This window comes from Nicotiana tabacum, chromosome 16, assembly GCF_000715075.1.
Source record: "Nicotiana tabacum cultivar K326 chromosome 16, ASM71507v2, whole genome shotgun sequence".
NCBI lineage: Eukaryota > Viridiplantae > Streptophyta > Magnoliopsida > Solanales > Solanaceae > Nicotiana > Nicotiana tabacum.
In genome coordinates, this window is record NC_134095.1 from 47,802,028 (window position 1) to 47,818,656 (window position 16,629).

Sequence of the window (16,629 nt, forward strand, 5' to 3'; positions counted from 1 at the left end):
GCATTTTGAGTCTTGTTTCTACTTTGCTAGTTCATATTTGGTTAGAGTTTGAGTATATAAGCTGAATTTCAGTCATGAAGAGATAAAAGCTGAAAACTTGAGTTTAAAGTACGTGTTTGTTGGGTATTTTACTGTTTAAACATGCTGAAAATGCAACTGCTCTATTTTGTGTCAGAATTTGGTGAAAAAATGACTGTTTTGGCACAAAAAAGTCAGTCCTTTTGGACAGATTTTTGGAAAATCAAAATCTGTCCAAAAGGACTTATTTTTCCTACTTAAAGAGGCCATTCTTTCACATTTGAGGACACACTCTAACATACTTAGCCATCATCCTTTACACTCTAAGAAAACACAAAAACTGGAAAAAAATCAGCAGCTAAAAAATATAGAAAGTAAACTGAAATTTGAGTGCTTTTGTGTGAGATTCCTAAAAAAGAAAGAAAATCTTTCAAGAAACTAAAGTTCTTAGAGTTTAGTCCTGGGATTCTTTCTTCTTTGAATTTATCGGGGCTCAAGGTGCTTCTGAGTCATTTCCTTGGGTTAAAATCTCCTGATTGTTGCTGTTGGTTTAAGCTTTTGGGCTGAGTTCGATAGTGTTGTAATTTCAGAATTGCCACTGATATACTTACTGGATTTCCTGCTATTTAAAGTAACATCTTGGACCTGAGTATGGAGTTTATAGCTCATTACTGATAGCTTTGGTTTTCTTTTAAGTTATTTAGTATGGTTGTGAATGCTGGTTCTGTCTATTCCATTTTGCAAAATTCTGGGTTTCCAATAGTAAGTCTAGCTTTAATGTCAATTCAAAGTAATGGTATTAAAGCTTTGTCAGAACCATTGAGCATCAGAACTTATAAATGTTATCACTTTTGTTGGATCCAGGATTTGTTTTAAGGATTAATGCATTTACTAAGCTTTAGAATACATAGTTATTATCTTATAATAATAGGTGATGATGATGTGAGTCTTATTTATTTTGTTAGCTTCTCTTTTGTTAAATTAGCATTGTTGAGTTCTCTTGAATTAGCAAGTTAGTGGTGTGCCTATGTGATTTTATCTTAGAGTTTGCATGTTAAGAAGATTAGTTTAAGTTGAACACACGCATAGGTGTAGAGTGTCGGACCATATAATTTTGGTTTTAGATTAAAGAAGTTATAGGCTTATAAAATTGATTCTCGAAGAAAAGAAAAGAAAAAGTTGGAACGACACATGGGCTTCCAACTGATGTAGCATGCCACCTTAGGTTTTTTTTGATAATATTATTTTCTCCTTTCCATTATAATGAATTGAATTAGGCCGTGCACTTGGGTTGGGTCAGCAGCTTGCCCTTTTTCTTTTTTATTCTAGCATCAAAGCTTGTTTAAACTTAATTAATTTTCATAAGAATCATATTGTTTTTGGTAACTAAAATGATTTAATAATTTAATCACCTTAATAATTATTTTAAACCTTAAGCAATTAGTAGGCACGCTTTAACCTTTTTAATTCATAGACTCACTTGCGAAGCGTGATGTTTAACACTTAATAAATTAATTCAATAATCTCATGACATACCCATTTAGTTCTAGTTAATTTTTAATCAATCCTTTGCTAAATTGTGGATTCGCTTGCGTGGCGCGATAGATAACCTTTTTTTAAATAATCTTCAAGAATTAATTTTCTCAAATGTAGTAATTTCTAAAAAATACTACAAATAATTGATTGTTAAGATTTCGGATTCGCTTGCGAGGCACAATTATGATAAGTTAATTAATTTTGTTATTTGATCACGCATTCGCTTGCGTAACGTGGTTATGACAACGTAGTATTATCCAAATCATTTTTTTAAATAATTCCAATAATCAAAAAATAAAAACGGATAGGTAAAACATAGAAATCCAATAAAGCATAGTTTATCCAAAATTATTTTAAGCCAAGTTTTAAGTCAATAAAGAGACCGTGCTAGAACCACAGGACTCGGAGGGAATGCCTTACACCTTCTCCCCGGTTAACAAAATTCCTTACCCGAACTTTATTTTTTGCGGATTGATATAAAAGAGTTAAATCTTCCTTTGAATATGGATTCAAATAAATGGTGACTTGGAACACCTAAAACATCAATTCCAAGTGGCGACTCTGTAAACAAAATAATCCCTATTTCAAAATTGTCACTTTAATTGAAAAAATTCTTTAACCCACAAATCCGTATATCTTATCTTTTGGGGGGGGGGGTGGGAAAAAAGGGGTATGACACTGCCTGCTTCTGCCCCAACCGGCCAGTCTGAAGAGCCAGTTGCGCTAGAGCCCTCCACTGAGCCTACTTCCACAGTTGCTGACATGCCTCCCGGACCTTCCACTCCTGCTAGTCCCTCGACTTCAGCTGGCCCAGGGATTCCATCTTCTCGGGCTCATCCTATCACCTCCCACCAGCTGAGCCAAACACTTCATAGCTTGAACAACTGGATGGCGAATGCTTCATCCAAGTTGTCCACCTTGAATTCTACCATTGCGGCTCAGTCGGCACCACAGCCAGTGCATATGCCCAGTCTATCAAGGATTCACTTAAGGAGATTCTTGCCAACCAGCAAAAGATCCTCGATTCTCAAGCTCCTTTGCTAAGGCAGTGGATTCACATGGCAAGGCCCTGAAGGAGCTTGCCAGGGAACACAAGAAGCTGCGAAAAAAACAGGCTTCCAAGGAGTCTGTGAAGGCGCTGAGGGAGGATATTGACAAACTGAAGGCAGACCAGCTGCCTTTAGACTTGCTATTTGAGGATCCACCCCCCAGCAGCAGCACTAGCAGTAGAGCCACAGCAGGAGCAGACACAGAGGCTTCCAAAGAAGAAGAGGAAGCTTCCTAGTGCAGATGAGGCGATCATCCAGTTGGCGGACCCACTGGAGGATCCCTCCAGTCAGCCACAAGATGTTTCAGATATTCATCCCATACAGGTCCAGGCCCCAGTCCCAACAGCTGAGCAGCAGGAGACTGGGAACCAGTGTGAGGTTCCCGCACATACAGAAGACCAGGGGACCACTCATGTTCCCATGCAAACAGACGAGGCTTAGGGAGCTCCTATATCCTTTCCTTTTGATTTCTTGATGCTTATTTGTATAGTTGGCATGAGGACAATGCTAGCTTTTATTTATGGGGGTGCGCCCTACTTTTTATCCGGATGATTGTATATATTAGTTGACTTAGTTTATGTTTCTGTTGATTTTTTTATTTGGTCTGTATATATCTTTACATTTAGTTACTTTTATCGTATTTTTTATCTTCTCTTTGGTCTGTATATAAAGTTACATTTTTGTATATATATTCATCCTCCGTTGTATATTCTAATCCCCTATTGTAAATATTCATTCTATTTTCTATTTTCGTACAAATTTTTCATTCTTAGCTTAGTAGATAGGCTCACATCCTTTTTGTTTCGGTTTTGGTGCTTTCAATAAACCCTTGGTTTTCTTAATGCCACGGTTCTTTCCAAGGGTGGAGTATTGTGCGAACCGAGTGGCTCTTCCCGATGATGGATGGCGTGACAACCTTCTTAAGGGTTTGAGTCCGTTTTTGATTTTTCTCTCGTTTTTAGTAGTTTATAGTTAAGGGTACCTCGAGCAAAGCTTCACTTGGGCCTAACACATTTGCCTTTGATCCCATGGTCAAAGACAAGGGGTTGTGTTTAGGATGGTGAAAGTAGTGACCTTGAGTCTCTTGTTTTGACCAAACAAACATCATGTGGTCTTTCGGGACTATTGTATACTCAATCGTGTCTAAGGTTGTTGTGGGCCCCCGACTCTATGTCTTTAGCAATCCTTGAGTGTGCATGGTGAGAAATCGAATTGTGAGTCCAAGTCCCGAGCCAATGATCTAGAACTTGCCTGAATGTTTGTTGAGGCAAAATTTTGAGTGAAATTCTATTTGAGAAGAGATTATAGGCTCTCCTTGATCCAAAAAACAGTTAAACAATTCCATAGCCTACCAATGATATAATCCTTAGCTAACCCTTTTGAGCCTTAACCCTTTTTCTTTCAAGAACCAATGCTACAAGCCTATACACGTTCTAAATTATACCCTCTCTTGGAACTCAAATCGTCCCTTAAGTAATGGCAAAAGTCTAAGTTTGGGGGGGGGACAGACAAGAAAGGAAACAAAGTGATAAAGGAACAAAAGCAAAAGGAAAGGAAGGCGATGAAAAAGAAAGAAAAGAAAAAGACAAAAAGAAAGCCCAATGTGCACAGAATAAAACGGGATTCAAGAAAAACAAAAGTGAAAAAGGTGTGGAAAAAAAAGTAGAAAAAGGAGAAATGCTTGGAATTGCATAAGAAAGAGTGACAATGTGTCTCTAACCCCTTGAAAAGAAGTGAAATACTCAAACAATCAAAGAGAATTGTGCCATAATGAATCAAAAGAAGTGCTTAAGGGAAGATGTAAACAACGTTTCCTACCCTGAACCAAAAGCCTTCATATTGACTCCACAAAAGCCCTATATGATCTTGAGTTGGATGACGCTCGCATTAGTGGATACTTACATGAGGGTCAAGCATATGGTACTTAGAGTCGGACTTGTGACCTTTCCTTGAGAGAGAGACGAGTGACTTCCCATTAACCTCGGTTTGTGTGCTTATACTCTAAAAGGTGAGGTTTGCTTAGGGAGAGTTAAGGATGTGTGAGTTTGGGGTCCACAGCGACCAAAGTAATTGATAGAGTTTTTTGATGTAATGAGTCAATTCTTGATGCTATTGTGTCACACTTGATCCATAGTTTTTCAAAGTTTAAATTTTGTTAATGATCCATTCGTATTGAGGGAATTGTTAGTCCTAATTGATGCTTGTTGAGGTTACTTTAGGACAACTGGAATTACTTGGATTCTCCTTTAAGGGGTGAGTCTTATTTTGTTTGCTTGAGGACAAGCAAAGGTTTAAGTTTGGGGGAGTTGATAAGTTAGGATTTTAACATGTTTTATGCCCCTACTTGCCTATGCTTTGATCATATATTGTTGCAAAATAGTTCTAAAAGGCTCACAGGTTGTGCTTGATCGCAGGTTTGATCGACAAAGTGACGAAATGTCAAAGATTGGCTCAAAAAGGAGTGAAACCTACTCAAGTATCAAAGACCAAGAAATTTAAGAAAAGAAGGCCTAGTGCGAACCGCACAAAGTGGAATGTGGCCGCACTAGGTGGTTCAGAGAGTTGGTGAATCAGGCTAGAAGAAGCGCAGCCGCGGTACACATCTCGCCGTCCACGGTGAAGGCTCCGCGGCCGCACTAATATTTTGTATGGTCCGCGGTCATGAGGTTCAGAGAGATGAAGTTTGCAAAGCCAGTGCCATGCGGTCCGCGGTCGTGGTTGCGCGGACCATGCCAGCTCCCTCCGCGGCCGCGGTCCGTTATATGCGGTCCGCGGAGTCCAAGTTTAGAGAAGCAGGAGTGAGCCTAGTGCGGCCGTGTTCCATTTAATGCGGCCCGCACTGACCCCACAGGGGTATTTTTGTCCAGTTTTTCCAGCCTAGTATAAATAGAACATTTTACCATTTTTTAGGTAATGAGATACATCAGTGGAAAGCTGCGCTCGTGAGGACATATTTTGTAGCCATTTTTGGCACTTTTGCTTTACATTTACGATAGACTCTTGTAATTTAATTTTAGCAATTAATTAATATGCTTAATTCTTCATCTATTTCTTCAATTTCTTTATCTAGCAAGAGTAGCTAAACCCATTAGCTAGGGTTGTGGCTCAGCCCTAGTGTGGGTAATTGATGGGTGTTTCCATCTAGTGTTAGATTGACTATGTGTGTTTGCTTGGGTTGATTTTATGTTTTAATATAGAATTGGTGGTTGCAAACACTGATTCAAGCTTTGTGGGTACTCTTCTTGAGAAAGAGAGTCTATGACCCCAAAATTGACCCAACAAGGAATTGGGATGGACTCATGAGAAATGATAGTCCCAATTAACGGGTTTAACCTCGAGAGAGTAATTACCCTACTTGAACCCTAGTTTCTTGGTCTAATTTGCCTACCCATTTGGTCTCGAGAGAGTCAATTGAGCAAAGTCACTTTCTCTACCGAGAGGTGTGAGAGTGGGTAAAATTGTGCAACGGTTATAACATAAGCCCATATTATGTCAATCGAACCTTAGTAACATCTACCCATCAATTAGCCACCTAGGTACTGTCACGACCCTAGTGCCCTTCTTCCCATTAGATACAACTTAGCAATATTCTCGTAGCATAATTTAGTGTTAATCAATAGTTTTATAAAAATAGTTATAATTCGAAAACCCAAAAATGTTTGAAGTGACATTAGGAGTACAAACACATCTCTAGGCTAGACAGACAATCCAACTCCATTACTAGCTCCCTGAGGAAATTGATCCCGACCCTCATATCGGGTAAAAGCTATTGCGACCCACTCTTCCTACCTTAGTGTGGCATTGAGTTGGCAGCGATCAACTTTTTGGCGCCGTTGTCGGGGAGGTTACGATGTTGACTATCTGTTTATTTAGTTTTGTGTTTTGCTTCTCTTTCTTTCTTGTTTACTAATTTTGTTTTTGTCGATCAATTAGGTATAAATGGCTCTTAATGCAAATGAACCTCTCGGCAACGTGATAGAGGGGGAGGAGGTAGATGATCTAGAACAAGATGAGGTCTTACCTCAAGTTCCACGGAGGGGCCGAAATGGTAATATAAATGCAAATGAGAACAACAATATTCCAGACCCTCCTCCGCAACTGTCGAGAGTGGCTCCCAGAGTTTTACCAAATCAAGGATACGCCAGTGCTATTGTGCCTCTCCCAATCCGGGCGGGGAACTTTCAAATCACAAATATTATGTTGACCTTGCTCGAGCAAAGAGGTTATTTCACGGGCGCCTCCGATCAAAATGCCTACAAGCACTTGAAGGGGTTCGTGGATACATGCTGGGGTAGCAAGTAGACAAACGTGTACGAGGATGCATTGAGATTGAGGCTTTTCCCGTTCTCTCTTCGGGGTAAAGCATTGGATTGGTTAGAATGGCTCCCCAATCATTCTATTACAACATGTGATGAATTGGCGGACAAATTTATTGCCAAGTTCTTTTCTCCAATTCATATGGCGGCTCTTCGGGATGAAATTCTAGCCTTCAAGCAAGAGCCAACAAAACCTTTGCACGAGATATGGGAAAGATATAGAACAATGGTGAAAGAGTGCCCTAATAATGACATGACCGAGGCTATGATTCAACAAACCTTTTATCGGGGCATCAACACCACGAATCAATGTATTGTGAACCAATTGGCCGGAGGGAACTTTATGGAACTTTCTTACCAACAGGCATGTGATGTACTTGATGAAATGGCTGACACCTCTTCTTCATGGCAAAGCCGAGTAAATGTACCCCAAGGTGACCCTACAGTCATCCATTTACACAAGGAATTGCACGATTATAGCCAAGCTATTGCCGAGCTTACAACAACTATAAATCAATTGGAAAAGGCGCAATTGCAACAAGTCCAAAACCCACGCCAAGTCAATGCAATAGAAGGTCTTTCTATGTTGTAAAGGAGGCAAAGAGGGCAATATCCTCAAGGTAATTGTGAACAATATGACAACAACAATGATGGTGGTGGTTATTCAAATGAGTGCTATGATTATCAAAGCGAAGATGTCCAATATGTCAATAACTACCAAGGGAATAGAGGTAACTCTTCGAAAGGTAGAAGGTTGAGAACATCGATTTGTCTCCTCCGCCCTCAGCGAAGCCATTTGTCCCTGCAGTGCGGCCAACTCCGCCTCTAACTCCTTAACACTCCCTTCGAGCCCTGCGACTTGACGACCAGAGGCTTCTCTCTCCCTAGTAAGTTCTGACCTGGAAATGCGGAGAGCATCTTCCAAAGATACCGACTCAGAAATAGTTGCCGCCAGCTCATCGGCTCCGACATTCAGCTCGCCCTTAAGCCCGTCAATCTCTGCTACTTTAGCCTTTAATTCGACGGTCAAGTCGTCCACTTTCAGCTGTAAGTCGGCATTCTCAGCCGTCACCCCCTTGCTCAATTCGAGCTCGTCCTCCTTTGCCTTAAGGGAAGCCTCCAGCTCACTATTACGGGCGACAACCCTCACAAGCTCCTCGTACCTTTCCCTCAACTCCTCTATCCTATGCTCCAATTGGTCCTCCCGCTGTTTAAGCCCCTCGCGAAACACTTGAAACTCGGGATCCGGATGATAAATGTCAGACATTGCCCGATGCTTAGCCCGATACTGTTGATACTTCGACGACATCTTCTTATAAAGGCCCGTCCTTTTCCTTTCACGGCTCTCCCTCTCCACCTCCAAGACAAGGGTTTAACAAAAGATAAGGGTAGAAGTTAGAAAACAAAATGCAAAATGATGATTATCGCACCAAAACGACAAAAAGAGAAGGAAAGGAACCTACCTGCAGGGCCATACCAGTGACCTTCTTAGATAACTCCATGTCTCTCATTGCTCCAAGCATCTCACTTTTGGGAGCAGCACATAGAGGAGCGAGGGTCGACACCACCTGCTCGCTGTTCAACAACAAGTTGTGTTCCCCGAGACTATCACATGACGGTCGGACCCGTCCACCCTAACCTCCACATGGGTATGGCGACCCATAAATTCATTGACATCCTCTGGGTCGATATTCGAGCTCGAACCGTCACCCTCGATACGAGGTCCTCCAATATTAGACGATGCGCCACCCTCAATGGAGCGCACTGAACCGGCTCCCGAACCAATTCCCTCCACTTGGGTAGACCTCCTCGACAAAATGGCATCGGCCATAAATACGGGCACTGGGGCTGTCCGGGATGCCCCACTGCCGTCGGCGTCCGTAGCCACGCCCTCCCCAGCTCCAACCTCCTCCTTTTCCTCTCCGGTGGCTCATCACCATTAGAAGACTCATCCAAAGGATGTGAGGAAGGTACCGACGAAGCCTCTTCTCTCATGGCCACAGTTCAAGATGAATCTCCCAGTTGAATAGCTTGAGGATGACCCTCTCGAACAGACTCGCAAAAAATTTAATCACGTATACGTAGTAGTAACGGCTTGTCTAAAGGCAGGAACCGTCTCCCTCCATCTAGAAGCTCCCCGACCTGTCGTCATAAAAGATCGTGCTGTTGAGCAAGGTCGAATGGCCAATGAGGCAGTAAGTCAAATATTTACCTGAGAAGACCCTAGGGACATAAAGTTGCACGAAGGCAGACCAAGTCCAAGTTTTCGCCATAAGAGGCAACAAGTGGGCCACCCAATCCATGATACCCGCAATGGGGCAAGGCAGATGGGCCATAACTGTAAAACGGCGAGTAAGAAAAGACTATAATAATCATAGAAGAGAGGGGAACATAACGAACGACGACAATTACGAGTTCCGTTCCATCGTTCTGGAAATCTGGCGGAGCCAGAAATGACGTGCTCAGTCTTGATAAAGAAATACTTGTGCCAAAACTTACGGCTCGCCCGGTCATCCATCTCGACCACCAGCCCTCTCGTACCACGAAGTCTCAAATGCACCATGGTACCTCTGAGGAAGCCAGGCGTGAATAGGTGCAAAAGATGATAAACAGAGACGCTACACTCCGCCAACTCTACGTACTTAGTTAATAGCAGAAGCACCTTAAGCGTGTACAGCGAAAGCTACACCGGGCACACCTGGTAAAATCTACAAAACTCTTCCGCTAAAGGGAAGAAAGGAAGGGTATAGCCGATCATGAAAGGATACTCGTAGAAAGCACAATACCCAGGTCTGTGGACGTCAACATAATCCTCCCTTGCCAGAGTCATCTCTACATAGGCAGGAATACCATACTTTATACGGAGGGCATCAAGATGAACCTTCCCCATCTCAAAAAATACAGGGTTCAGAGTAGGAGGTGGGTCTTTGAGTAAATCACTTCGGGATAGGGGATGTCTCGATAGTAATGCCTCCACCGTAAGAGGGCTGTCACCCTCTTTTGACACAGCTTCTCCGTTGCCGGAAAGAGGCATTGTGGATGACAGAGTGGCTTCAGGAACCTCTTCACTTGTACGACGAGACCTCAGCATAGTATTGTTCAGAGGAGCAGCAACACAAAGGGAATGAAAAAGAAGAAATTTTCGGTGAAGAACAGAAACGGGAACAAGGGAGTATAAGAACAAACGATGAAGAATGAGAGGCTATAAAGAGAGAAACGGCTAAAGATTTTCAAATAATCAAACCCTTCATCTATTTATAGGGTTAGGTGGCGCCAGAATCGAGGCGGCAGGCCTCAAATCAGCGCAAGAATCAAAGCACCAAACCGTCAGTCCTCGCCTCAAAAATCCGTGTAAAGATGACACACGTAAAGCTGACATCACCCCCAGGTAGCGTGTACTCTTTGGTGCTCCGCTGAATATGATAGCCACCTCTCGTTGGCCATGTCGCAACGATCCAACGGGTCAAATTTCTCCTAAAGAAAGCATAGATTCTGCTCATCGAGGACGCACCCGGTCGCGACCTCGACGAAGCGGAGGGACTAACTGTATGGATCAGAATTTGACCAACCATGTCCTATAGTGGGCACGACAAATGGCTGAGCATCTGCGAGTCGACGCCCAGAAGGATACGACCTTGTATTAAAAGACGGAACAACACGACCTCGACAGTAGAGTAAGCCCATTTAGGGGATACCGAGAATATTCTTGAAAGGTCTTTTGCATGTCATTTTTACGGGTGGAGGGGGGAAGGAGGGGAGAAAGATTCCTCAATATATAAGAGGAATGAAAGCCTTGTAACGGGGCATGAGCACTCTGTAAAACTCACCAACCTTGAATAAAAAGAAAATTGATAACTCTCTTCTCTATTATTTCTATCCTAGAGTTTATTATCTTCAGCTACGATTTACCCCTTCATCTTTAATTGATTTGTTCGAAAAGATTTTAACAGTCAAACATTTAGGCTTTAGAAAATTGCATTTACTTGCATAAGTAGGAGCACGGTTGCAAAATGTTTGGAAGGTTCTGAAAGTAACGAATACTTGACAAGGTAATTTCATTTATATCCTGCTCTCTTTTGCGACTTTTTCCGGGACTGCGGCATCTAGAGGTTAGAAATATCACATAAATAACGGTTCACAGTTGTAGCCAAAACTTCAAAAAAAAAAAAAAAAGAACATTAGGTAAGTGATTATATTTGACGCGGAGTTTTTTAAAGAAGATTATGCCTTCTTCATTCTTCTAATTCAAGTTTAGATTGTTGGATTCTAGGTTAGAGAAGTTTTCTGAATTGCGTGTATCTTGTCTGATTCAATTGATGATTGTGTTACTCTTTTGTATCTCCTGATTCCTTTTGTTCGTTATACATGAATTACTCTTCCTCAATATCGATTTGACTTATGAATGTATGTTTGAATAAGGTACTTGACTTATGAATATTAATATTATGTACAATATCATATACTACGCATACCTGGTTCGGCATACACATGTCGAGTCGGCATACACATGTTTTGTTGAGAGATTAGTATGAAATAAAATTAAGAAAATAAAGTTAAGGAAAAAAATAAAATATTGTTTGACAAATGAAATTAATGGATAAACGCAATATCTCACTCACACACAAAAAAAAAAATCTAAGGGGCCATTAAAACACATATGTACAACTTTAAGAGGAACAAATAATAAAACAGGAATATTTATTTGTAGAAAAAGAATAGAAGTAGGAACATCTAATTAATTCTATATGAAGAAAACATAATCTACCTAGCTACTAATTAACCAAAAGGCTAGTGCTTGATAAAAATGTCTAGCCACTAAAACGAAAGAATAATTAAACACTAGAAGCTACGACTTCTGACAGTCTAAAAATTATGCTAATGAAGCGAAAGCTGCCATAACAAGAAGCATCGAGAAGGAAGCTGATGTTAGATTAATGGTGGATCCACTGGACTCTGCAATAGGAGCTTCAACTGGAGCTTGATCTGCGCCAGCTGGTGCTGGAGCTGGCGATTTTGAAATTGGTGCTGCAGCTGGCTGTGGAGTTGGAGGATTAACAACTGATGCTGGAGGATTAACAACTGGTGATGGAGGATTAACCGGCAATGGAGGATTAATTGGTGCTGGTGGATTAACTGGTGATGGAGGATTAACTGGGAAAATTAAAAAAGAAAGATAATAAGAACAAATTAAAATGAAAAAACTAAACAATGATTTTCTTTTTTAGACATGGTTAAAACCCGTTGTCACTTAGAGAAAAAGAATAGACGCGTAGGAAATTCCTTTTTTAAATGTAATGGAGTATATATGATTTTTTTTGGTACATAATCCACTGGCCCGACTAATTTAGATTCATACTGTACAAGTTGATTTAAGGGGGAAATGCTCCCTAACAAGCGTTTTTCTATTCCCAGAGCTCAGATGATTAAAGGTGAAGAGATTGCATTCATCCCACTATTTCTCGATCCCAAAAACAGTCAAAATTCCCTTTCATTAATTAAGTTCATAACGAGTATATGTTTAAATTCACTTTATTTAAAGGGGCCTAATAGACCTGTCTAGCTATATCTAACATTCATGGAAGAGACAACATAAAAACAATGTTTAACAGAGAAGGGGGAAAAGGGGGTATAAAATAGATCAGCTTAACAGGTATTAAACAAATAAATAATTACGTAAATAACAAGAGGAAAGGACAGTAAGATCAGTGTCATTTTTCTAAAAATGGATTGAATTTGGTTGGTCCAAGGAAGAACATAGCAGAGATATATGTTAACCAATATTGATCCCTTAATCGAGTTTAAACAAAAAAATATGACTCCAAAATTCTTTGGCACTACTACTATATATGAATAGTTAAAGCTAGCCTCCCCATTTAATAGATTACTACATATATTAATTAATGATACAAATGTTGTCAAGATCAATCTAGTGACAGTAACCCACCCCACCCAATAAAAAACACAGATGAAACAAAAATTTAAACGAGGAAAAATAAGTAAGGGATTAAATATATACCAGGAGAAGCAGTAGGAGTGGTGGTACCTGCATGCAAAGAGGAAATTCGAACCATAGGAAATAAGTCAAATACATAAATCTTCACCCTCATATGTAAAATTCATGGGGTATTAAAAAGCTCTCACAGTGTCACTACTCACGAATATATTTTCTATTCATCTCTTCTTCCTCAAAATATCCTGGATGATAGATCTGATTGATCTATTCTTTAATAGTTGAATATTTAAAAATTACGTGCAAATTAAATAAAAATAAATGGGCACCTATGTCAAATAAAGCAACAAAAAAATGAAGTAAGCTATCGACGGGACTCACTGTTACAATTGGTGAGTGGAGGAGCGGAAACTCCACAGTCAGAAGGCAAAACGGCAGCTTGAGTCATGTTAACAGCGATACCGAAACTAGCACTCGTAGTCAAAACAACACAAATACAATCAGGATCCCTCTTTAAAACCTGTTTTTGTTGTAGAGGCAAACATATTATAAAACTAGTGCTATTCTATCACATTGTACGAAACTATTCATCTGTAATCTAAAAACCTGTTTAAATCCTGAACAACAAGAAGTATCTGGCTTACTGTCATTGCTATCAACCTCCAAAAACTTCAAACAAGGCATCATGTCCATCACAACGGTTGAGCAATCCGCCGTTGGTGCCGGAGAAGGTGAAGAAGGCGATGGAGATGGAGCTTTAGTTGGCGACTGTATTGGTGGTGCACTGCCATGGCCAGCGTTTACGGCCACCACAGCCCATGTGGCCAAAATGCACGTCACAAACGGAAAGATATTCATAAATAATCTTCTTTTTCTTGAATGAAGGTAGTGTAAATGTGATAGAAATGGTTAGAATGAAGGATGTAGAGTTGTAAAAGTTTATTTTATATGCCTAGTTAAGAGGGATTGGTTCAAATTAGATTTGTTTGAATAAGTTGATAAGAATCCTAAATGATCGCAAACCGATAAACACGATCTTTGACCAAGTAAGATTTTACCCAATCCTTTAAGGAATTAACCATTTCTCTAAGAAAAGATAGTTTATTGTTAAAAGATAAAAAACTTCTATCTTACGTGTTCTATGTAGCAATATATTAGGGCTTCAAGAGTTTAAAATAACAATAGAGTTATATGTAAACATATCAAAAGAATTTGCTAACCAAAAGAATCGAATTTCTTGTATAAGCTATCTTAAATGTTCACATTTTTAATTCATATTGTTCGCTGATATTTCCCAAACAATAATATGATTGATTGAATGATTACTCCGAATTTGATTTGTATTATTTCCTTTCTTTTTTTTATAATATCCGTTTTTTTAAAGATATGTTTTTCACATGCTTTGAAAGATAAAAGTTATTAAAGCACAAAACTATTTCCCTCACCTTATTATTTTGTAAGTAGAAATCCGTATAAACTACAGTTTTACGTGTCAAGGAAATCAATAACTTAGGTTTCACGCTCTACAATACCAACTACTTTACGAATTTTTGCTATATACTCGCATCATAATAATGCTGGTTTTATTTACTTGAGTGTTTAGTCGGCCTATCCCGGCGTTAAGAATACCATTATATATTTGTAATTCCTCATATATTATAGAGTTACATTTAGACCGTTTCTTATTCGACATCTGGATCATTCTCCTTTTCATCTCACTCCTACATTTGGAGATGTCATGTGCTTTCTAATTAAAATGTTTAGCAGCCTAACTAATGTGGAGACCGAAATGAACTAGTGAAATGTGAAATCTTGTATAAACAATCCAAGTAACTCCTTACCTAGTGTTCCGGCGATAGAGTCTCGTAATACCATTCATTTGTCAAGATTATAGCAAAACTGGTCGAAAACATTAGAGCAAAATTTGCATTGAATACTATAATTGGCTGAGGAAAAAAAAAAAGAACCTTCTACTTTTTATAATTAAATGCAGATTATCTTATATTTTTAAATATTTTTACTTAAATATTTCTCGCTTATTGTTGGTTAACATAGAAATAACATTATAAAATTTTTATTAATGGATAATTCCAAGAACTAGAAAGTTCCTACGTACTATTAATTAGTTTAGTATATATGAACTTCTGATATGGGTTTTATTGTCCAAAAAAATTAAAAACACTTGTTCTTTGGAGAAGCTACTCTTTTCAGCTTATACTTAAAGCTAAAAAACATCTTCATGTGCTTCGAAAGTTTAAAGAATATTAGAAGAACGAAACTATCTCATTTTTCGGGTAAGTAGAAGCACACGTTACAAGTTTACATGTCGAGGAACCAACAAATTAAATTTTATGTTCTATACCAGGACTGTTATCAATATAAAAGTTATAGTTTATTTATTTTATCTTTTTTTTTAAGAGAAAACTTTTGACAAAAAAATATTTAGTTCAACCGCTCTTAGGCGTCAGGTTAAAATGTTGGGTACTTTTTTTTTTTTTTTTTTGGGTTTTCCACCCGGTGTTCGGTACCCCTATTGGAGCCCGATTACATCCGAATTCGCGCCGCGTAGGATACTTAGGCTGGGCCAACCGAACAATGAAATGGGCCAGTTCGATCATCCGACATATTGACCGATGGCAATGGGACGGGTGGGTTTGGAAAAACCCACAAAAATTTCAACCCGCCCCGCCCCGCCCCACATAGTTACTTTTTCAGTTTTTAACCTGCTCCGCCCCACTTAATTTTTTTTCATTTTTCTTTAATTTTTTTTTCTAAAACAAACTAGTTTGATATTTTATTATTTTATAAAATGGAGAGTTTAATAGAATCACATAAACATAAAACTGAGCGAGTATTACGCTGATCTTCCAAAATAAATGGGTTACTATCATTTCCTATTACTAATACGATAACTTTACTTATGTAATATCATTTTAGTGAGACTTATGCAAATTGGTTAATTATAAATCAAAATAGTATTCGTGCTAGTGAAAAAGAATATGAAATTGTAGTTGAAATGATTACTTTGTTTCAAAAAAGATAAAATTTAATGTTGCCCCACATTGAACCCACATTGAACTAGCAACCCATTCCGCTTAAAAAAATTTAAAAACTATTTTAACCCGCCCCGCACCCGTACCCACATAAGAGTGAACCTGCCCGTCCCATGGCATCCCTAGTTGACTCTTGAAACAAAGTGATGAAGTATTCGAAGGTACACAAATTGACCTGATAAAAATGGCGTGGGATAGCTATTTTTTACGGAATTTTACACAGTAACACAATATACTTCAATTATGTAATTACATGTAATACATATCAATTAATTATCCTACATATTCATTTTGTCAAAGAACAATAACTACCATATAAACTTGCCCCATAATTAAAGGAAATTACTCCATCTGTTTTGAACCTTGGACCAAAATTAAACAAAGCCTTTTATTATGAAAACCTTTGTCCTTATTCTCTTCTATACAATAAACAATTATTCAGTAAACTGTTCATTGTATACTATTATATATAGCATATTAATATTACAAGTAAAATAAAATATACACAATAAATAAAAAAAGTATATTTGGTTTGAACACTATATTTCAAATTAGAATATTATGGTATATTGTTTGAATATTATATTTTAAATTAGAATATTGTAGTGTGTTTTGTTAAATATTATATTCTTTATTAGAATATTCCATCCGGTGTCACAAGTGCATGAGTATCAACTAGGAAATCTAATAAATACAACATATGTCTG

The 16,629-nt window shown here is 38.8% G+C and overlaps 1 protein-coding gene across 1 annotated transcript; it reads right to left on the minus strand.

Moving 5' to 3' along the window:
• Positions 1 to 11,600: 11,600 nt before the first annotated feature.
• LOC107789609 (non-specific lipid transfer protein GPI-anchored 4-like) lies at positions 11,601 to 13,820 on the minus strand. The gene is made up of 4 exons (XM_016611449.2): positions 13,476 to 13,820; positions 13,251 to 13,389; positions 12,936 to 12,962; positions 11,601 to 12,070 (listed from the first exon to the last, which is right to left on the minus strand). The coding sequence occupies exons 1-4, from the start codon at positions 13,725 to 13,727 to the stop codon at positions 11,790 to 11,792; spliced, it is 699 nt and encodes a 232-aa protein (XP_016466935.1). The 5' UTR covers positions 13,728 to 13,820; the 3' UTR covers positions 11,601 to 11,789.
• Positions 13,821 to 16,629: the final 2,809 nt, after the last annotated feature.